The sequence below is a fragment of the Mandrillus leucophaeus genome, unplaced genomic scaffold (genome assembly GCF_000951045.1).
Source record: "Mandrillus leucophaeus isolate KB7577 unplaced genomic scaffold, Mleu.le_1.0 Scaffold1036, whole genome shotgun sequence".
NCBI classification, from domain to species: domain Eukaryota; kingdom Metazoa; phylum Chordata; class Mammalia; order Primates; family Cercopithecidae; genus Mandrillus; species Mandrillus leucophaeus.
In genome coordinates this window covers 95,952-119,096 of record NW_012098499.1, presented here as the reverse complement: position 1 = coordinate 119,096, position 23,145 = coordinate 95,952, and the positions used below count along the sequence as shown (strand labels likewise).

General features: G+C 40.3%; 1 protein-coding gene across 1 annotated transcript in view; it reads left to right on the top strand.

The window, feature by feature from the left end:
* DPYSL3 (dihydropyrimidinase-like 3) overlaps nt 1-23,145 on the top strand; it is a 115,646-nt gene that overhangs the window by 60,407 nt on the left and 32,094 nt on the right. The window contains exon 2 of the mRNA XM_011978938.1: nt 20,397-20,485. Within this exon, the coding sequence (XP_011834328.1) occupies nt 20,397-20,485 (89 nt within the window). The remainder of the gene's footprint in view (nt 1-20,396; nt 20,486-23,145) is intronic.

Below are 23,145 nucleotides of genomic sequence, written 5' to 3'. Positions count from 1 at the left end.
ATAGGGATGGTTTTTGTTTTGTTACCACTGAATCTCCAGCGCTTAATCTTTGGTTGTCACATATTAGGCCCTCTGTATTTGCTGAATGACTGGGTGTATTTAACACTTACCTGCAGGAATGATTTCAAGAGAGATCACCTGAAAGTATACCAATTTGTTCTTGTACATAATCTTCCGTTTGACAATTTTCTAGAATATTAACTTCTAAATAAGGCCACACTCTAAGGCATAGGATCACTGGGCCAAGAGAAACATGACAGCTCTTTAGCAGAACAAGCAAGTCATTGTAATCCAGGGCCTGACCTGGGCACATGTGCCAGAAAGTCCATCCATCACTTCGACTTCTTGCTTGTCTGGCCTCCAATCCTCTCTTTCTTCCAGATTCTGCATCTGGGCTCATTCTGAGCTTGTTTCAGGAGCCTACCTGGATACTTATTGCCTGCAACAAAGACATCATTTCTCTTACTGCAAATGATTTAAAAGAATTAATACAGACCTTTATGTCCTCTTTCATATAGAGGAAACTGTCACCATGACTCTTTGAACCAGGATACAATATAGATCTTAATTGAGGTCTCTTTGTGCCTTTGCACATAAACTATAAAGTCATTAGAGTTATTAGCAGCAACTAGATAGACCAATCTGCATTTGTAAAGCAAACTTGGTATTTTAGAAGCACTGGTTAAGGAGCAGCTCATAGTTCTTTTTGTTTCCCTATTAGGGCTGGACATTTACATGGAATGGTTTTGTTTCTGTGTGTTCTTTCAAAAGATGTTTAGTCTCTTACTCCACTGCACCTGTCAGCTTTCTCTGAGCTACGTTTGGAGCTATTCTTATTACTAGTTTTTATTCTAAATGTAATTCTTTAGTTTGAGGGGTAGGGTCAGTTAACACAGATTTTACTAAGCTTATCTCTGGGTACAAATCAGAGAGTTCATGATTTCAATAGGTTTATGTGTAATGGTAATCAATAAAGCCTTTTAAAGGGAGTACAAAATGGGAGAATCAAAGTATATTCATGGAACCAAAAACCTTTGATTAGAAAGTGTTTGAAGAACTCTGTGTTATAAGAGTGTCATATATAATATAATCAGGTATGATAAAAGCATTTTGCTATTTTTTATTGCATAAAAGATATTTATTGACCGTATGTTCTGGGAAAAGTTAGTTTAATAATAAGAATAATTCACATTTATTGTACCCTGTGTAAAGTGCTTTTTATTCATCATCTCACTTAATTCTCAAAACAACTTAATTAGGTAGATAGATTTTTAACCAGGTCTTTCTTTCCATTTTATTGATGAGGAAATTTAGAGAGATTAAGTAATTTGCCTTATATCACACAAGGCTTAAATGATGGAACCAAAGTTCAAACTTAAGTTTATGTGACTTAGAGCCCCCATTCTTAACCCCACAGTATGGTGCTACCTTAAGTTAACCCCACAGTATGGTGCTACCTTAAGTTATCCCTCCGGAGGGATAATAATTTATCCCTCTCCCACCTCTGGAGTCACAAGACATTGATTCCAACTGGAGTTCACTTACTTCAAGTCCAGGGGTAAGTCCTTCTCTGTGCCTGTTTCCTGTAAGGTATAAGTGGTGTAGGTTATGGGGGACATGGAGAACAGTTGGTGCCCCTCCTCTGCAAAGGGGATGGACTCCTTAGCACTGCTTGGCATCAGGAAGCCTTCCAGCCTTCCTGTTAAGAGCAGTTTTGTTTCTGGCTGGTCCAAAGCTACTCCACACTGTTGTACTTACACAAACAACTTGCCAGGGAGATTCCCACCACTTTCAGCATCTTTACATTGAATTAGCGAAACTACCAATTAGGGATTCTTCCTAACGTGAATTTAAATGCCACCTTCTCATTTCATACTCCACACTGCATGCCCCATTCTCTTAAATCTTAGGTAAGATTCTTTTAAGGTTTAACTTACTATGACTCTGTAAAATTCATACTTTCAGAGTCTCCATGGAGATTACTTTTTTCTTTATCTCTCCTTAAAAAAAACGGTATACATGTGCAGAACATGCAGGTTTTTTACATAGGTATATATGTGCCATGGTGGTTGGCTGCACCTATTGACCCATCCTCTAACTTCCCTTTATCACTCCCCGACCTCCCAACAGGCCCTGGTGTGTGTTGTTCCCCTCTCTGTGTCCATGTGTTCTCAGTGTTCACCTCTCACTTATAAGTGAGAACATGTGATATTTGGTTTTCTGTTGCTGTGTTTGTTTGCTGAGAATGATGCCTTCTAGCTTCATCCATGTCCCTGCAAAGGACATGATCTCATTCCTTTTTATGGCTGCATGGTATTCCATGGTGTATATGTACCACATTTTCTTTATCCAGTCTATCATTGGTGGTCGTTTGGGTTGGTTCTATGTCTTTGCTATTGTAAATAGTGCTGCAATAAACATACATGTGCATGTGTCTTTATAGTAGAATGATTTATATTTCTTTGGGTATTTACCCAGTAATGGGATTGTTGGGTCAAGATTTTTTTTTTAAGTCTAATGCCCCATCTTATGGATAATAAAACCAAGACCAAGTGGTACCCACCTAATATGCATTTTTGCTACTATCTGTTTTACTGTGGGGCACAAGGATTTTAAAATTAACTAAGGCTTTTTTTTTTATTACGAAATAAGTATGTTGGTTGTAGAAAAATTTACCAAAAGCACAAACAGTAAGGACAATAAAAATAAGCTACAATGAAATTACTCAGAGAGAACCACTGTAAACTTTCAGTATACCCATCTAGATTTTTTCTTTTGACTATATGTGCCATTTATTAAAATGATTCCACATATTGTTTATGCTGTTTTATGCCTTACTTTTCATTGCACAATATATTACATCTTTCCATGTTTTAAATATCCTTCCATAACTTAATTTTTAATAGCTATATATTATTACATTCCTTGGAAAATCTAGTTAAATGAATCTCATTTTGTTTGCATTGTTTTGATATTTTCCAAGATCTTTGCATTAACAACAAAAATGAAATGACAGATTTATTGTTGGTTGTTTTTTAGTTGAAGCCAAACTAAAAGCTACGCCAGAATGAGAGGTTGAGTAACCTGCCTGAAGTCACTCAGCTCATGAGTATCAGACTACAGATTGAAATCCCAGTTTCTTTACTCTTAGCTTTATATTCTTGTCACCACTCATTCTTTCATTAGTTATGCCATTTTACATGGAAAACTCTACTTTCTCTGATTTCCTCCAGCTCTTGAATGAGCACATTTGTTTTCTCACCGTCACCTTTGCCTTCCTCCCTATCTTGCTGAGGCTGTTGACATTTGTAGAGGTACACTGTGTCTTGGGACCTGAAGCTACACAGCTGGAGAGGAAACATGGCCAGTTCTTCCCCACTCCTTACTGGCTCAACCTATAAGCTTGGAAGCTGGTTTTAATTTTACATTTTCTGTGTGTATGTGTGTTTGTTTTTAAAACTTTTTTCCACTTAATTCTTTCAAGGAGACCTTTATTTGAAATCATGCACTTTTTCCCTTAAAGTGAATTGGTGCCTCAAATCTTGATGAGATTACTTTGTTTGGGGATATTGATAAATTCATAGTGGGGTTCTTGGTTTATCCAATTAAATTGGTTTAAATTATGGCCTTATAGAGAGAAAGGGCCTTCGACAACTTAGAAGGTTTTAAGGCAGTTGAATATAATCTTCTGCTTCTAGGGACTTCATCCTGGGTTTATTCCACCAAGAATGTATGTTTTGTTTGTTTCCTTTTCATTTCACTTACTTCATTGCACGCTCTATCTCAGAACGCTTTTTTGCTATGAGAAATCATGGGAAAAACTTAGCTTTGCTTGGCTAGGGGCAGGAAGAGAAAAGGAACCTGTTATTCCAAGCTCTTCATTTGAATGATTGAGAAAATGTGGATCAAAAAGGGAAAATAGTTTGCCAAGGTCATATAGTAAAATAGGTTTAAAAAATTATGAGGCATAGGACTCATTTTTCCTCGCTCTAGCTTAGTGCTTTTCTCTTAACTTTTGTTGAGGAAGGCAGAGAGTGAGGGGGAGAGTGAATTATGTCCCCTACCCAGTAATTGCAGTCTTAACCCTCAGTACCTCAGAACGTGACTGTATTGGAGGCAGGGTCTTCGGAGAGGTAATTAAGTTAAACGAGGTCATTAGGATGGGCCCTAATCCACTCTGACTGGGGAGTTTTATAAGAAGAACAGATTAGGACACAGACACAGACACACACAGAGGGAAGACTATGTGAGGACACAAGGATTAGAGGAGTTTGATCTGCATACTAAGGAGAGAGGACTCAGAAGAAACCAGGCCTGCTGACACCCTGGTCTCAGACTTCTAGCATTCATAACTTTGGGAAAATAGTTTCTGTTGTTAAAACCCTCAGCCTGTAGTACTTTGTTATGGCAGCCCTAGCAGAGTCATAAAGGGAGAAAGTGAAGAACCAAGAATGAAATTAAAACTTGAGAAATTCTCAGAGAGCAGAAAAGGGAGCCTCAACTAAAATTTATAAGAAATTATGGCAGGCCAGAGCCCATGCTAACTGATTTTCAATCATAATTGTGTATATGGCATTTCATTCAATTATATTACCATGCCCATGTCATAGTTATTATTAACCCACTTTACAAATGAGGAAATTGGAGCTCAGAAAGTTAATTTGTCTCAAGTTCCATCATTATTAACTAACTGGCAGAACTAAGTCCAAATTCACCTTCTTGTCAGCCTTGAAAACCCTCACTTACTGTACTGTTCTATCTCCTGTTAAGAAGGTTAATGTAAGCTGCTTAGGAAACGTTACTTATCAAGTTATTTAATGTTAGGAGAAATAAAAAAAAAAAAATGTACTCCAAAGTCTCAGTGACCTGGAATCCACTTAATTGATTAGACAGGAAATTTTTGGCCCTTGATTTTAGGATAAAAACAGAGATTGGGGAATTTAAAAAGATAGTGTAATTAGATTTCAGTACAGTCTTCCCTGTGGCTTACACTTTGACATGTCTAAATGAACAGCTACATATAATGAAGAATTAAAGTTCATAGTGATATGCCGTGGGCCGTGAAGAAATCTGATCCATCAGACAGAATCAACAACTGTCACTAGGTTGCATTTGCTAAAGAGGGAAACCAGATCCATAAATCTATAACAGGAGCAGACTTGGAAGCTGTCTATGTTGGAGTTTTACAAAGACATATTTTCAGTGATTAGATAGATAAATAGGCAATCAATCCAAAAAAATAATCAAAATAACCTGAGCTGCTGGTTAACCCAGATGTTATGATATGGGAACTATGAAGTGCTTTAAATATTGAATGTAGATGGCTCTGTTGAAGCTGCCTCCTCCCTGTTTTAAAGTTGTGAAGTCTATCAATCCTGAAATATATAGGTTAAATTTACTTGGATATTTAGAAAGAAGACACAGTCAAGGTAAGAGGTGGACAGGCATTGTTTTCAACAGATACTGGGATCAAGTCCCAGCTAACTGTATATTAGCTGCGCATATTTGTTGGTTCTACCTTTAGAGTAGAATATTAAGCCAACCACTTCTCACCATTTTTCATCACTGTCATTGCCCTCATTCAAGCCTCTGTCATCTTACTCCAAGAACTCTCTGACTTTTCTCTGTGGTTCCACTTTGCCTACCCCGAAATTCATTCTCTATACGTGATAACCAGGTGGTCCTTTAAAAAGGTAAATCAAACCAAGTCACTCCCCTGCTCAAATATCTCCCATTACACTTCAACTAAAACCCAGACCATGGCTCTTGAGGTCCCATGTGGGGTGGCAATGCCTACTTCTCTGGTCCCCAGTCCTGCCACTGACTGTCAGTGACTCAGCATCAGCCATCCTCCCATTATGACACATTCATGTCCAGCTGAAAACTTCTGTACTTGCTGTTTTTTTTTTTCTTTCCTCCCTGGGACTCAGATTATTCACATCTATTCAGGAGACAGCTCCTTAGACATGCCTTCTTTGAAAATGTAATCAAATATCCCGGACTGTCTTCCCAGCCTCCACCATCCCCTTATCCTTTTTCTAAATTTCACTTATCACTGTTGAAATTATTCTACTTATTTAGTAACTTACTTATTCTTTGCACTTTCAGCCCCTGCAGTGCCTTATTTTATTTTGTTCACTATTGTATCACTGGTACTGTGAACAGGAGGCGTTTACAAATATTAGATGAAGGAATGAATGAATTAATTTAGACAAATGTTTCTCTCCCTGGGTTAAGTCGTTTGGAGAGAACAGGTGTCCAGGAAACAGGGTTATCAAAAGGCTGTTAGTCTATCTGCTCCATGATCCTAGGGACTCTGTGTCATACGCCACTGTATCACCAAAACCTAGCTCAGTCTACCCCTGAATGAATGGAATGATAAATGAAAGGTGAAGACTTGGGGCAACAGGGGAAGAGTGATAACACATAGGTGAAAACTGGCTGCGTCTGAGATGACTGGCAAAGATGATAACTTGTTTGCTATTTTTTGGACAAAATTTAATACATGTTACAACATACATCTTGCTTTGATAGACATAAAACATGTAACTGTATACTTCAGTCTGAAACATTTCTGAGCAGAGACACATGGTAGAAGAGTAGACTATTCCAAAAGAAGATTATTCGCCTGTTGTTAGATTCATAGAATGTTAAAGAGTGATCACTGGGAAGAGAAGTGGGCAACTTTATGCCTTTGCAGGTAAGGGATGAAGTCTTGGAGGTTTTAAGCACAGAGAATGTATACCCATAATGTTAACATGGTCTTTGCCAATAGTAAGCAGTCTCGAATACATTCCAGGAGGTGCCTATTATGAGTAAAGCCTTAGATCTTTATTGAAGGCAAAGAAACCTTTTGTTCTAGCATTAACTACCCACTTGTCTCTGATTTTTGAGTTCTGATAATTTTTAAGTGGTGTCTCATTTGTATTTAGTTCAAGTGTTTGTTTCATTCAAGGTCTGCCTGACCTCTTGAAGGCCTTGTTCTCAGAGCATCTGCAGTTTTATCTATCAGAACAACTTGAAGAAGTTCAGGGCCAAAGAGTAAAAAATAGCCTCTACTTTAATAACCACCTCTCTATCCAATGAAAGCAGAACTGCGGTGTATAGGTTTTTAGACAGACGGATGGAAGCCTGTAACCAAGAAAATCAGTCATGACCATTGTCTGCCTTGTCAAGAAGGAACCAGAAAAAAAGGGCGAACTCTTCCCTTTCTTTCCTTACCTATATTCTTTTATAGGAAGTGTGTTTGGGTTGTTGTAGACAGGTAGTTAAGATATATGGTATGAATCAAACCAAACTAAAAAGAAATGAAAAGTCAAGTTGCTTTTCAGGGATAAAGGAGAGGGGAGGTAGGCACCAGGTGGAAGACTTTGACCTGAGAAGATTTAGGGAGATTCTAGCTTCTAAAGGAACTCACATTTATTGAGTACCTGCTACGCACCAAAATCTGGGCTTAATGCTTACAGCATTCCTTTGAAAAAGATATTATTTTTCTCGTTTTACAGTCAGGACTCCAAAGCCCTTCCCTTTCCCACCATTCCTTCAGGCTAACTGGCACTGATTGATCGCTTGGGTTCTTGGGCTGCTTTAACGATGAGGACTCTCTTTGCACTCCTGTGTGACAGACCTAATCTTTGAGGTCTGGACTGCAAGGCAGAGCAAACTGGAAGACATCTGTGGTCTTTGAGACAGCTTCTTCCTTCCACACTCTCCACGGGGCCCTTTTCATGGCCGCCTGCTGTGACTGGAGCACCACAGCAAAGTGTTCTGTTAGACTTGCCCACCACGGACAGTTTTAGGAAGTTGCATAAGCCAGTGGTTGTGTGCTTATGACCACAATCCCCAAGAAGCTCTCACCAGCTTTAAAAGTACAATGTCAGACTTGAAGAAGAATCCCTGTGGCCTCCACAAATAGATGGGGAGCTATTGCCTGTCATTTGAAGGTGCTTCTCACACATTCCAAGGCCTGAGCCCGCATTCCTCCTCTGGGAATTGCATTTTGGCAGGCTTTCAGATTTAGTGAAAAGGTTTCTTGTTTCTGAGAAGCAATAGGGTGGGAATTCACTGGACGTCTCTGTCATTGTAAAGGCCCTGTCAAAGCCAGCTGTCAGTCAGAAAAGATGAAAGGAGAGAGCTGCTTCTTAAAGAGGGAGCTGGGTACCATTAACAGCACAGCCTCTTGGAAAGGCGAAGGGGATCACAGAACTTTGACCAGAGTCCGTGGCTCCTGACTCCCATTCTAGGGATCTTTCCACCCTTCTTTTCTGCCTTTCAGTTGGCACAGCCGTTTTCAGTGTGGCATTAACTCAAGCCCGTCCACTAACACGTGACCATTCTCTTAAATCCCAGGCCACCATTTCAGTGACCTGCTACATGGCTCTATGGTTGACCAGTACCTCAAAATTATTCTTAGTCTTACACTTCTATTTTGTTAGTCCTTTTTCTGTTTCCTGTGTCTATTAATGGGCCCTCCCTAGCCATGCTGCTTTGAAATTCAGTCTGGTTTGGCACGTCTGCATCTGCGTCACTTTCCCTTCCTCTTCAGTTACTTAGTTGATTGACACTTTCTTCTGCAATGTACCATTGCATTTTCTAATCCATATTCTTCCTGTCACACTGGACCACAGCAATTACCACGTTCTTTTACCTTTTTATAATTTTCTTTATTAAGTTCCTTTTAAAAGTTTCAAAGTACATTACACATACGCAACTAGAGAAATAATGTAAATAGAGGTGAGAGAAGAAAGAGTTTAAAAGGACCCCTACAACCTCTCTCTGCATCCTTTCTTTCTACAGTATCCAATGTTAATAATATGATGTGCATCCTTCCACAACTTTCTTCCAGATCAGCTCACACAAAAATACAATAAGCATATTTACCTATAGCATTTTTTGTTTGCTTTGACAAGAACTGGATCATATTTTGCATATTGCTCTACAACTTACTTATTTTAGATATTTCTTCAGTTCATGATGTAGATTTAGAGAAAGCCATAATAATCGTAATCCATATTTGTGGTGATATCATAGTTTATTAAATCATATCCCATTGTTGACTATTCAGGGCCTGGGCTGGGTATTTCCTGCTTGCATCCCCAGATGCCCTCTCCACCTTTGTCTGCCCTGCTCCGTACTCCATGTGTGGTGTGCATTAGGTGGTTTCTTTGCCCTTGGGCTTCTGGTTGCATTCAGCTCTTAGGGCACCAAAAACAGATTAGAGGAAGAGTGAACACTGAAGTCAGGGTATTTTCCCCTGATTCCTTCCTGTCACTAGGTCATTGTGGGGCAGCTGCATGTCTCTGCTGAAGGTTACAGCTCCTGCCAGGCAGCCCCCTCCGTACAGCTACAGTCTCCACCTCCAATAACTACTCCCTCCCCTTTCCCTCTTCTGGCCCTGGAAATGGCTTCCTGCTGCTGGTAGGCCCTGGATGCTGCATATCCATTTATTTGCCCTAAACACTGCACACACTTTGTTAAGTAATTTCTTTGTTAAATTCTTCTTAATAACTCTTAATAATTTTATCTGTTTCCTGCTGGCACCCTGAGAGCTAGAGATCTTTTCTTTTCTTTTTTTTTTTTTCCCCCTGCCACTTGCTGTTTCTAAGTTTTTCCTTCCTTTATCTCCAGCATGGGCCTCTGTCAGCTTGATTTTTTGACCCTAAGATTGACTATTTTACTTATTTTTTTGAAGATCCTTCTAGGGCTCCTACATAGTAAAGGTGAAACTTCCTAGTTGGCAGCCTTTTGCATCCCTTATTCCAGTATGTTAAGCATTGGAGGAAGGAGGGTGCCTAACTTCACAATTTCTTATGGAAATGCATTTCTTGCATCAGTACCATTTGTTCTCCCAGTGATTGTGTGATGTTGGACCATGAGCTAATGTCCGTAAGCTTCCACGTCTTCATCAGTGCAATGGGGATGATAGCCGCATATAATTCATAGCACTCGAAGATTAATTAATTGAACAAGATGTACTTAAAGCTTCTATCTGTTTTCAGCAAATAAGAAGTTTTCAGTAAATAGGAGTTATGGATTATTGTAACACACTGTGATCATAATTGCCATTGGCCATACCCATGTGTACAAATCAGCTATTTACCCTAGATTCACTCAGGCAAGTCCTCTGTGTATCCTTTAATCTCTGCCAGACAAAAGATTTTTCTGCCTGCCTCTCCCCCACCGTCTCTTCCTTCCCTGCACCTTTCTTAATTAATAGACTTTGTTTTTTAGAGAAATTTTAGGTTTACAGAAAAATTGTGTACAAAGTACAAAGAACTTCCATAGACTCTTTCTCGCTCCCTCCTCACCCCCAAGTTTCCTCTCTTATTAACACCTTACATTGGTGTGGTATGCTTGTTACAATAGATGAACCAGTATTGATACATTGAAGAAAGTCCAGTTTACATGAGAACTCGCTCATTGTTGAGTAGTTCTATGGGTCTTAACAAATACAAAATGTCATGTGTCCATCATTACAGTATCATCTAGGACAGTTTCACTGCCCTGAGCCACTTCAGTGCTCCACTTACTCACCAGTTCATCCCTTCCCTATTGCCCTACCCCGCACCCCAACTGGTAACCACTGATCATTTTACTGTCTTTCTATAGTTTTACCCTTTGTCTTTCTAGGTCACATTACTGTTTGCGATCCTGGCTTACTTTTCTTACTGTTTTATCTTTACTTCTCTCTTCACCTTCTCTATTCAACTTCATGGCTAGTAGTTACACAAGCAAATGTTTCAGGAATGAATTATTAAACTCGTTTACCCTTAGAATAAAGACTTAGGTTGAATTTTAGGCACTTCTTCCTGATGGAATAGGCATTTGACTTTTGCACAGGCCCAGGGGCTCATGGGACAAGAGATCCTATTTGATTGAAGCTGGATGTCACTTCTATAGTCTGCATACATAAGAGAGCTTCCACCCATGGCACATGTATTTAAGGCCTAAAAAGGAACAATGCAAAGCAAAACAAACAAGTAATAAAACACAAAACTATCATATAAATCCAGACCAAAGAGGGGCATGAATTAGCTCTCTAAAGCACTGACTTGGCTTTAATCCATACTGGACTTTATACTCTGGTCCTGAGCAACAGATTTCTCAAGCAGTTTATATAAAATGGTAATAGCTGCCTTATATTTGTACTGCAATTTGGATTTGATTTTAACAGTACATCGATATTGTAGCACAGTAGTAGGAACAGTAGTAATATGTGTAATGCCTGCCACTTAGGAGTCTTTTTTTTTTTTTTTTTGAGAAGGAGTTTTGCTCTGTCACCAGGCTGGAGTGCAGTGGTGCAATCTCAGCTCACTGCAACCTCTGACTCCCTGGTTCAAGCGATTCTCCTGCCTCAGACTCCTGAGTAGCTGGGATTATAGGGACACCACCACACCCAGTTAATTTTTGTATTTTTAGAGGAGACGGAGTTTCACCATGTTGACCAGGATGCTATCGATCTCCTGACCTCATGATCTGCCTGCCTCGGCCACCCAAAGTGCTGGGATTACAGGCATGAGTAATCCCAGTGACCTGCGCCCGGCCGGAAGTCTTTTTTGAGTACCCAACCCTGCGTCATGTCTTTAACTCTCACAGTAGCCCTGTGAGGTAGGCATTATTATCTGTACTTTACAGATATATAAATGGGCCTTTTTAGAAAGATTTACCTTCACTCAGCTGAAGAAGCTGAGGCACAAAGAAGGATCAAGTTAGTTGCCTAAAATCACAGAATATCTTAATGGCAGAGATGCTAATGCAGCCCTGGCTTCTGGACTCCCTCAGTTGCTACCTGCAGTTCTGGGTAGCTTCAAAAACTGCTGTTAGTGCTGGTTTTCTTCCCAGGCAGGAACCTTTCTATTTTTTCCAACCAAAAGCCCATTTAAAGATTTGCCACATGTCTTCACTTCCCCAGATCTGGTATCTTATTTTCTGATAAGGCGTCTTTTTTCCTACACCTGACCATACTCCACCCTGCCTCTTTCCCCATCCCCCCAAGCTTTGGACCCAGAGCATGGTCCCCAGTAATCTCATCCTTCTGCTGTACTGCCTGATGTGGATGGTCCCCGTCACTCTACTTTGGGTCTTGTTCTTGCTTCTGAGAGGCCCATGTGGACACCTATGGGCCTATACTTCAATAGCAGAGATGGTTCCAGCTGTTTCATGAGATCGTTTTAGGGGGTTCTGGAAGAAGGCATTAAATAACATGGAATCATGTAATGACACATTTTGTCCCCTTTCTAGTTCTTTTTCAAATCTTCTGAGTAGATCAAGGAAAAAGTCTCTGTTTACTACTAGTTTCTTATTAACATCTCCCTGATCCGTGATAATCTTCCTGTTTAACAAAATAGCGAGATCATCCTTCAGAACCCTCTCGAAGGCAGCAGAATGTAGACAAAATTTAGTGATGTTTTTATTGTATTCATTCCTAGGTTCACTGTTTATTTTTGGCAAGTAATACTAGCCTAGAATTTATGAGACTAAGATAGTGTTTTCTTTTAAAACACATTTATATAAGGATAATATTAAGCAAATAACAGCACAGTTGATAGCGGGCTGTGTCAGATATCATGCAGGTAGTGCACAGATGACTGAGGTCTGAGCTACACAGACCCAGCTGACCTTTCTCGTTGAGAGTGGAAATGCTCTAGGGCTCCTCTTGTCCAATGCTGTCCCTCCCCTCCCCATTCTCTTGCTCCTGGCTTGTTATCTATTTGTACTTATCTGTGTCTGGAACGCTGTTGAAGATTAAGAGACCATTATCAGGGGGCTAGGATTAGGGTGCCCCCCACAGTCCATTCCCCCATCCGCTCTGACCCAGGGCAGGCCACATCACTTGTCAGGCCCTTTGATAATGACATCTTTAAAATGGTTAACGTGAAGTTCTGGGGAGGGAAGAATGCGCATAGCTGGCTTTGATTCTCCAGTTCAGACAACAGAGCAGCCACTCTGCCCTGGTTAATGCTGCCCTGGGCTACTGCTGACTCCACATTGCTGTTTTTCCTACCTTGTATCTGTCCCTCTGGGGCTAAACCGAAGAGAATAAAGAAAGTGAAGACAGTGCTTTCCATGTGTTATGCATTCTGCTTTGCGGGTTGCATTTTGAAGGGAGTGCCCCAAGTTGACCTACTGGAAGTACACCTCAGTGGTCATTAAGTACGTTTAGATGATAAGGAAAAGAAGGAGTGTTTGAGACTCTCATCTGTAGCAGTTCAGAGGTTTGGAATAGCCAACCCTGGTAAACTATGCCCAGTTTCAATAGACTCAGAGCCAAGAAACTGCATTGCTCCTCAAGATGTCTATCTTCTCCCAGGCCTTTCTCTTTGTCTCAATGGCATGCTTGTCATCGAGGGTCCTAGAAACACACCCATATACTGGAGGGAGCGTGGGTGGGAGGCAGCTCTAAGACCTTCCTGCCCACTCTACAGTCCTGCTGGAAGAGAGTAGATTGTTATCTCCTCACAAGGGCTTATTTCCAGAGGAAAAATGACCTGGAGGGGCCATGGGAACTTGCCCTGTGGGGTTGGGTTTAAAAGGGGAAGTCTTGGCTGACCTTGGCTGCTGGTGGCAGGAGCTGAGAACAGTTGCTGAGGCTTGGCTGGGGACTGGCGTCTCTGGAATTCCCTTTATGGCAAGGTCTGTTATATTTTGATTAACAAAGTGTTAGTTCAGTCCTTCTTGAGTATTTGTGAGAGAGGAGTTTTACAATGACTGGTTATAATTGTAAGAAATAATGATGATGATAGCTCACATGTATTGAGCATTTATAGTGTGCCAAGCAGAGTTCAACCCTTTATATATAGTATACTCCATAATCCCTGTCTGCACCCTCAGAAAAAGGTGTCATTGTCCTCATTGTTCACTGATGAGGTAACTGAAGCCCACCCAGAGGGGTGAAGTCATTTATCCAAACACGGGCAGTGTTGGTGCTAGAAGTCAAGCTCATGTCTGCATGTCTCACCCAAGGCAACCTATTTAATAGCAGAGCCAGGATAAGAACTCGAGTCTCCTGAGAGCCTATTTAGTACCTTTTCCTAAATATCACCTTAAGTCAACTGGACTGTCTTAGAATGTCTGTTTTTTTCTCTCTTCTTGAAGTGATGCTGCTTTGGGGAAGAAAAACAAGATTTCATCCATGCAGTCTATCCGTCCTGATGTTTTCTTAAGACTGAAAGTGTTTTAGGAAATCAAATCTAATTACCCAAATGGGAATTTATTTTAAATAACCACCTGCACGTTCATCTGGATTTTAAAAGGATCTTGAATCCACACTGAGAAGGCCAGAGTCTGCATTTTGTTAATGCAGGTAACAAAATATTTGATTTTGGGAGTCTCATTCTTCATTTTAAATCCTCTTTATAGGATTATAGTTTTTACTCTGAGCTGCTGGAATGTCTGCAGCGTGTGGAACAGATGTGTCTTAAGCACTGTTCTCAGGCTGATTTTATTGACTGGGAAGAAGTCCATGGAGGGCTTTGGTTTCTCCAGGAGGCGTGTTCTCATTACCTCAGATAGGCCAAGGTGGTAATTTATGTTCTCTAAGTTGAAGACTAGGGCAGGAAAACTAAAATGGAGCCCAACATCTCTAGTAGGCTTTTACCTGAAGATTCTGTCTTTTCATTGCCTATTTTACTTTGCATCTGTCATTCTTAATAACATTCCTTATAGCATTTATTACATCTTCCATTTCTTTCTCCCCACCCTTTCCTCTCTTTCTTCTCTTCTTCCCCCTCCTTTCCTTCCTTTCTTTTTTCTTTTTTCTTTTTCCTTTTTTTTTGTTTGAGACTGACTCTCTGTCACCCAGGCTGGAGTGCAATGGTGCGATCTCGGCTCACTGCAATCTCTGCCTCCCAGGTTCAAGTGATTCTCCTGCCTCAGCCTCCCAAGTAGCTGGGATTACAGATGACTGCCATGATGCTTGGCTAATTTTTTTTTTTTTTTTTTTTTGCATTTTTAGTAGAGACAGGGTTTCACCATGTTGACCAGGCTGCTCTCGAACTCCTGACCTCAGGTGACCCACCCACCTCAGCCTCCCAAAGTGCTGGAATTACAGGCATGAGCCACCGCACCTGGCCCCCATCCTTTTTTTTTCTTCCCTCCTTTCCTTCCTCCCTTCCTCCTTACCTTTTTCCCTCCCTCTCTTTTGCTTTCTCTCTCCCTTTTTACTTCCTTTATTCATTTCTTTGTTCCTCTCTCTTTCATTCTTCTTCTCCCACACTCAATTTTTTATGGTTAGTTTTCCTAATCAGTATCATAACCTAGTGAAGGAAAAGATGTTACACTTATATCACACTTTAAAGTCCTGTGCCAAGCTGGATTGCAAAGTAGATCCCTTTGTAAACTATGTTAACACATTCAGGCCATAAGGGGCAGGTGTATTGCACTGATTTTATAAGCAGTGGCTTAAAAGTTACTGGATTCCTAAAGCTACCTGCCTCAGGGAACTGGTCAGCAGTTTGGACACTGGAACAAATTCAGTATCAAACAGAGAAGAGAGCCCTGTCAGAAAGAGCTGCTTGCTATAAGGTTGAAAGACACTTGGTACAGTGGCCTAGGAGAAATCAGTGAAGTGCCAGGAGATGGGAGACATGGATTTACTTCAAATTGGAACTAATCTACTCTGTCACTTGGAGAAGGTCACTCACCTCTCTGTGTATATCTCCCCATTTGGAAAATAAAAATAGTCTGTCACCAGCGTACTTCATAAGACTTAAAAACATTCAAAGTATTATAAATAATATTAATGGAATAAATATATTTATTAGCTTTTTACTTGTGTGCTAGATAATACACACAAACACACACACACACTGGCAGCCACCCTGTGAGGCGAGCTAAGTATTATTATCCACTCTGGGCTGATGAAAAAAAACGATGCTCTGAGACGTTAAGTCCCAACTCAAGATCACACACCTAGTTAAGTGGTCTGATTCTCACAGCAGTGGGAAAACTCAGCTGGACCCAAACTTGCCAGCTGGTGTGCCTGGAACCCCACTAGGCTGCTAGACAGTGACACACTCAGCTCTTGGTAGCTGTGCAGGGCCTAAGACAGGTCAGTGGCTGGTTGCTTCAGGCTCTGAGTAGGTTCATTTTGGGTTCTGGATACCTTTCAGGTTACCATAGCATGCCCTAGAGATACCATCATTCTCTCTCTCTCTCTCTCTCTCTCTCTCTATATATATATATATATATATATATTTACATTAGAAAGATTGCTAACTTGTAGACAAGACCATTTGACCTCCTCAGGCATCAGCTCATGGACGCTTGGCAGTATTGGCTGCCAGGAACAGAAGGTGAAGAGGCCCACTGAGCCATATTCATCACTGAGGGCAACTTTTATTTTATTTTATTTTATTTTATTTTATTTTATTTTAAGTTCTGGGATACATGTATGGGATGCGCAGGTTTGTTACATAGGTAAACATGTGCCATGGTGGTTTGCTGCATCTGTCAACCCATCACCTAGGTATTAAGCCCAGCATGCATTAGCTGTTTATCCTGATGATCTCCCTCCTCCTCGCACCACAACCACCATGACAGGCCCCAGTGTGTGTTGTTTTCCTCCCTGTGTCCTTGTGTTCTCATTGTTCAGCTCCCACTTATAAGTGAGAACATGTAGGGTTTGATTTGCTATTCCTGTGTTAGTTTGCTAAGGATTATGGCTTCTAGCTCCATCCATGTCCCTGCAAAGCAGAGAACAACTTTTAATCAGAGATGTTGGGTTTGTTCATCTTGTTGGCTTTTGATCCTAGCATGTGTTAATCTATCAGGCTTATCCATGAATTCATAGACAAACACTTTTTTGTGTCCAGTGAGGTTTGATTTTATGTGACCTGGGGGTGGTCAGTGGTTGTGTCATACCCCACACTCACATTCCCTAGTGCCAAGCCCAAGAATTGCCTTTCAGAATCCTCTTTGTTGATGACTGATTTGCCTAGGCTGCCCTTTGTAGTGAATCCTCCTTCCATGGAAAGAGTTAAAATTGGGGAGGGTAGCAGGGCAAGCTGAGGACCCCTAGAGGAAGCATTTATTTGAGCTCTTTAAGTTCAGATTTTGATATTTTTGCTCCGCATGGTGAAAACAAATAATAACAACATTAATATTTGTAGCCCATGGAGCAAAGTCTTCTTAATCTCTTCACTGAAACCTACACCAGGCCTATCATTCATCTTTGGGCTCTGTTTAGATTGCTGATTATTGAGCCAGAAAGATTTTATTTAATTACTATTTGAAAAGTTTCCAATGATACCATCTTAATGGTGTTAATTCCACTTGGATCAGTGCTTACTATCCCCCTGATGTACATAGGGCTGGAGATAGCATTTGCTGCTTTGCTGACATTTCATGCTTGTTGAAGGGAGTGATGATCACACCAGTGGCTCAGGGCTGGGAGTCCTTAGGCTGGTCATATTTCATAACTAGTCTCAGTTCAGACAGAAACTGGCCCCTTTCCAAAAACCAGTTTAGTTCAGCTCTTTGCTAGGAAGATAAAGAAAATCAGGAAAGTGTTGAATTATGAGAGGGAGAGTACTCTTACAGTTACCAAGATTGTTATTATTATGAAGTTCCTTTTGAAGATGCTCTGTCACCTTCCTGGACACACATAGAACTGTGGGGTAGGGTTGGGGGTAGGGGGTGGGCAGTGGTTCCTTGTGCTGGTCTGTGACTTGGTACTGGGCTGGCTGATGGCTGCATAAGGAGCTTATAAAATGCAGATTTGGTGATGTAGAGCACAGCCTGGGAATATGTATTTTTCTAATGTACACACTAGTTTGGAAGCACAGACCTAGGACTGCCTCATGTAATTTTGCAGTACTATTAAGATAGTATATCACAAAGCCATCATTTATTTTCTCAAAATTTAATTTTTGGCCACTTCCCACAATATTCTGACCCAGACGCCTTTCCATCATGTGGATATAATACAACCTCCTGTGTCCCACCCTTCACCTATTCATTCAACCAGTATGGAATAGCTGTCTAGGATGAGCTCTAGGAACTAAGGTAGAAATACCAAAAGATACATTGTTCCAGGACTAAAGGAGTCTTTGGTTTAGTCAGGAGATACTTGAATAATAAATAAATCAGCTACAGTAGAACATTGTTATTTTTCCAACTAAACTGCAGTGGGAGCAGGTGAAATTTGCTGGAAGGTCAGGTCACACATCATGGAGGAAAAGCCCTTTGGAGCCTTGACAAAGGAGATGACTGCTAGATGCCAGGTGATTATATGAGAAGGCAGAGAGAACATTTTTGTAAATACCCAGTGGACAGAGAGCCTGATAATGTGATAAGAACTGCATGTTTTGTCATTTTAAAATACAGGCCATACATGATAGAAATGAGGGTGGATATATTGACAGACCAGATCATGAGGAGCTTGTTTATCATGTGTGGTGGACGTTTGTATTTGACCTCCTAGGCATGTCTTCCTTGCCACACATGTAGTTTGTTTTAAAACACCTCACTGATCTGTATCTTTAAAAAAATAATTTCCCCTCACAATATGACACGATGAAATTTCTTCTTACGCAATACCTTAGAAGAGTAGGAGAAGCTAAGTGGTAGTTTTCTATATCCCAGATGGGGCCTACCTTCAAATCTCATTTTCTGGCCCTTTCATTTCTGAAGCCAAAAGTCAACCTGGTTTTGGGGCTCCATCCTCCATAAAATTTATATCCTCTTTGAAAGCTGGTGTTCTCAATCAGGGGCTATAGGATCAGCATCAAGGGAATGATGACCATGGTTGGCCCTGCATATGACGTCTCCCTGCCCCTGATCACTTGATCAATGACTCTTAATCCCCATAGTCAAATAGCCATGGAGAACATTTGCCCTGAGCAGTGCATTCTAAGGCTGACTTCTCAACACAGATCTTCACTCCTCTTACAATCCTGACATATGTCTCAGTGTATTTTCATTCAAACTCAAACTCTTACCAAACCCGGCATGGATAGCCTGCCTACCTCCCCAATCTGATTTAATGCTACTTTCTTCCTTGAACCCTAAACTCCTCCCACATTGAGCTTTTTCAGGTGTTCAGAGAAACAAAACTTCGTCCTACCTCTGGGCTTGTGCACATGCTATTCCTTCTACCTACAGAAGTTCTTCACCCCCACCCCCATCTAAATTGCTCTTCCCTGAAAAGACGTTTTCCAGCCTCTTAAGCCCACTCCCTTTTATTTTGTGACGTTTAATATAATTTTAGATTGCTTGATTTTGTTTTTTTTTGAGTTCTCTGTTGGCAGACTTTCCCTTTAAGCTCCATAAAAGCAATGACCTGGGAATGGATGGGTGCATGGATGGATGGATGGATGGATGGATGGATGGATGGATGGAGTTGAAATCTCTTTGTGAAGTTGGATTCTTCACAAAGTCCAGCCTCTCATTCTTTATTCATGCTATAGCTACACTCAGCCAGACTCCTGGGAGTTGTCTTCTCCTCCATGAACCCAGCAAAGCTGCATCCATCCGTCATACTCCAGTCTAAGCTCCATTCATTTGATGAAACCTGTGATCTGTCGAGTTGACACTGATTTGTCCCTCTCCTGACTTATATATAAACTATATGTTTACTTTGTTAATAACTTGCATTTTTTCCAGTTGGGTGACTCAAATTTCATCTAAGTTATAATTTTTTTATTATTATTATACTTTAAGTTCTAGGGTAAGTTATAATTTTTAAAAAGGCTTTATTTGTCTCATAATTGAAACAATAAAGAAATGCACTCAGAAAATGTGAGAAATATTGAGTATAATGAAGTAAATATAAATCCTGCACAATTTCTCCACTGAGAGTTAAATACTATAGATACTTTGCCTTTTTCCCTTCTAGTGGTTTTCTTATACATTTTGCAATATTGTGTATACTTGTGCATACATTTGTAAGTGTGCTGAATTTTAGACCTAACCATGATCTGAGCATGCCCTCGTGTCATTACAAATACTTTTAAAAGCCTCTTTCCTTGTATGCCTAGCCATATGTTCTATTTTTGAGAATCACCATTGAGTGTCAACAGAGTACCAGAGAGTGCACTAGGCACTGAGGCATAGGTTATCCCACTTTAAATATTTAGTGCCTACTGAATCAGAAAATATAATAACATAAAGAATGTCTCACTTACTTGAGTAGATATGTTTCCAGGTGGCTATAATATTAATAGATTGCAGAAGCAAGAGGTGAAACTCTAGAATAATTTGAGTTAAGGACAACCAAGAAAGACTGGCTCCCCAACAAATACACCTACACTAAATGTTGAGTGCATTGAGCACACATATGTCTTTGGTAAATGTGTTTCTACTAGACATCTAGAACGATGAATTGGGAAAACCTTGGCAGACCACTCTTCTCTGAAATAATACGTGTGATAATGACTCATGTTTTCCTTCTTTTCTAGAGTGACCGTCTCCTTATCAAGGGAGGCAGAATCGTCAACGATGATCAGTCCTTTTATGCTGATATTTACATGGAAGATGGCTTAATAAAGTATGTATATGGAATTCTTCTCTTTATTGTTTTGCACTTCCTCTCTTCATTAATGGCTCATAAAGAAGCTTGGATTACATGAATGTAGTGAAAAAAATCTTAATTTAATCAACAGAATGAAACGATACTGAGGGCAACTTTGTGCAGAAAGTATTGATGTGCATTCTATGGGTCATGGAAAAGTGCAAGATGTGGCCATCATCCTTAAGGATACTGGAAGATGTGCACAAATTACAGCACCCTAAAAATATAAGGCTTTGTGCCATAGGTATCAAACGAGTTGAAGTCAGGATAAGTGATTTAGAAGTACAAAGAAGAAGAAATTCATTTAGAAGTAACGCTTTGGGGTAGAGAGAGTATTTAATCTGAACCTTGACATAAGGATAGAACTTAGGTGGGCAGAGCACAGACAGGACATATATTTCATGCAAGATTTGCAAATAAATTCATTAGGCATGTATAATTACATTCCAAAATGTATACTATTGGATGCCTGTAAGTGGCACAGCCAGGTAAGTTTTATGTGTAGATTCCCTACATAGTAAACTTTAAAAGAAGATTTGATTTACATAGTGTTTCATCACAGAAAACAAAGTACACTACCCTGCTAAGGTGTTGTATAAGACTGGGCGTATCAAACCCATTCTATTAGTCCCCTATGGTCTCTTTTAGTTTTATTTTTATATGACTTAACTTCATTGACTAGTTAAAGATTTTAGTTATAAGAGATCTCTTGCTTATCTTTGAAAAGTTGGCTTAGATATAGTTTTCTGCAGACAAATGTTTTTTACCAGCCCCAGAGTCTAGGCTAGCTTTCCCTTCTGTGTGCTTTCAAAACAGTTGCGCTCGGCTGGGCATGGCGGCTATCATTAAGTGCCTGTAATCCCAGCACTTTGGGAGGCTGAGGCGTGCAGATCACTTGAGCTCAGGAGTATGAGATCAGCCTGGGCAACATGGTGATTTTTGTCTCTACTAAAAATACAAAAATTAGCCAGGTATGGTGGTGTATGCCTGCAATGCCAGATACTCAGGAACCTGAGGGAAGAGAATCACTTGAACCCAGGAGGTAGAGGTTGCAGTGAGCCAAGATTGTGCCACTGCACTCCAGCACTCCACCCTGGGTGACAGAGTTAGGCTCTGTCTCAAAAAAAAAAAAAAAAAAAAACAACCAAACAAAACCAGCTTGTGCTTTCATCAATCATGGCAATTCTGACACTGTTAGTCTCCTTTGAGGGTAAGGAGACTTACTTGCTCTCGTATCTTACTTGCGTATCTTGTTTATTCTATATCCCCAATACTTAACCCAGGACTTAGCACATAAAAATTTGATAAGAGCTACTTTTTGAGTGTGTAGTATGTGCCAGGCACAATGTTAAATGTTTTGCATGCTTTCTCTCAATCAGCCAGCAGCCCTCCGAAGTAAGTACTATACTATTATTATCCTCTTTCCTGAGATGAGGAGAAAGCAGCACACAGAGAGTAAATAACTTGATAAAGTTCAATGTATTAGTCAAATGCATTGAATGAATGAGCGAGTGAATGAATGAATGAATGAACAAATGCAAGAACGAAAAATACTTGTTCATAGTTACTTTGCCAATTTACATTATTACTTTTTCATACTGGAAGTAAGAAAAATGGAAACAATGGGCCACACTTGATTTTATGTTTTTCTATTAACTAAAAAATTATTATGTATAGTTGGCTCTATTCGGAGGTAGCAAGCTCTCTCATTTGGAGAGAATGAGAAAAATTTGTTACCAAATGCTTCCTCATTTCAGAGCTCATCATAGGCAGCACTAATTGTTCACAGAACTTTATTATTATTATTATACTTTAAGTTCTGGGATACATGTGCAGAACGTGCAGGTTTGTTACGTAGGTATACATGTGCCATGGTGGTTTGCTGCACCCATCAGCCTGTCATCTACATTAGATATTTCTCCTAATGCTATCCCTCCCCTTTCCCCCATCCCTGACAGGCCCTGATGTTTGATGTTCTCCTCCCTGTGCCCATATTTTCTCATTGTTCAAGTCCCACTTATAAGTGAGAACACGTGGTGTTTGGTTTCCTGTTCCTGTGTTAGTTTACTAAGAATGATGGTTTCCAGCTGCATCCATGTCCCTGCAAAGGACATGAACTGACTCTTTTTTTTATGGCTGTGTACTATTTCATGATGTATATGTGCCACGTTTTCTTTATCCAGTCTCTCATCGATGGGCACTTGGGTTGGTTCTAAGTCTTTGCTACTGTGAATAGTGCTGCAATAAACAATACGTGTGCATGTGTCTTCATAGTAGAATGATTTATATTTCTCTGGGTATATACCCAGTAATGGGATTGCTGGGTCAAATGCTATTTCTGGTTCTAGATCCTTGAGGAATTGCCACACTGTCTTCCACAATGGTGGAACTAGTTTACACTCCCAACACTGTAAAAGCGTTCCTATTTCTCCACATCCTCTCCAGCATCTGTTGTTTCCTGACTTCTTAATGATCGCCATTCTAACTGGCGTAAGATGGTATCTCATTGTGGTTTTGATTTGCATTTCTCTAGTGACCAGTGATGATGACTTTTTTTTTCATATGTTTGTTGGCCACATAAATGTCTTCTTTTAACAAGACTCTGTTCATATCCTTTGCCCACTTTTTGATGGGGT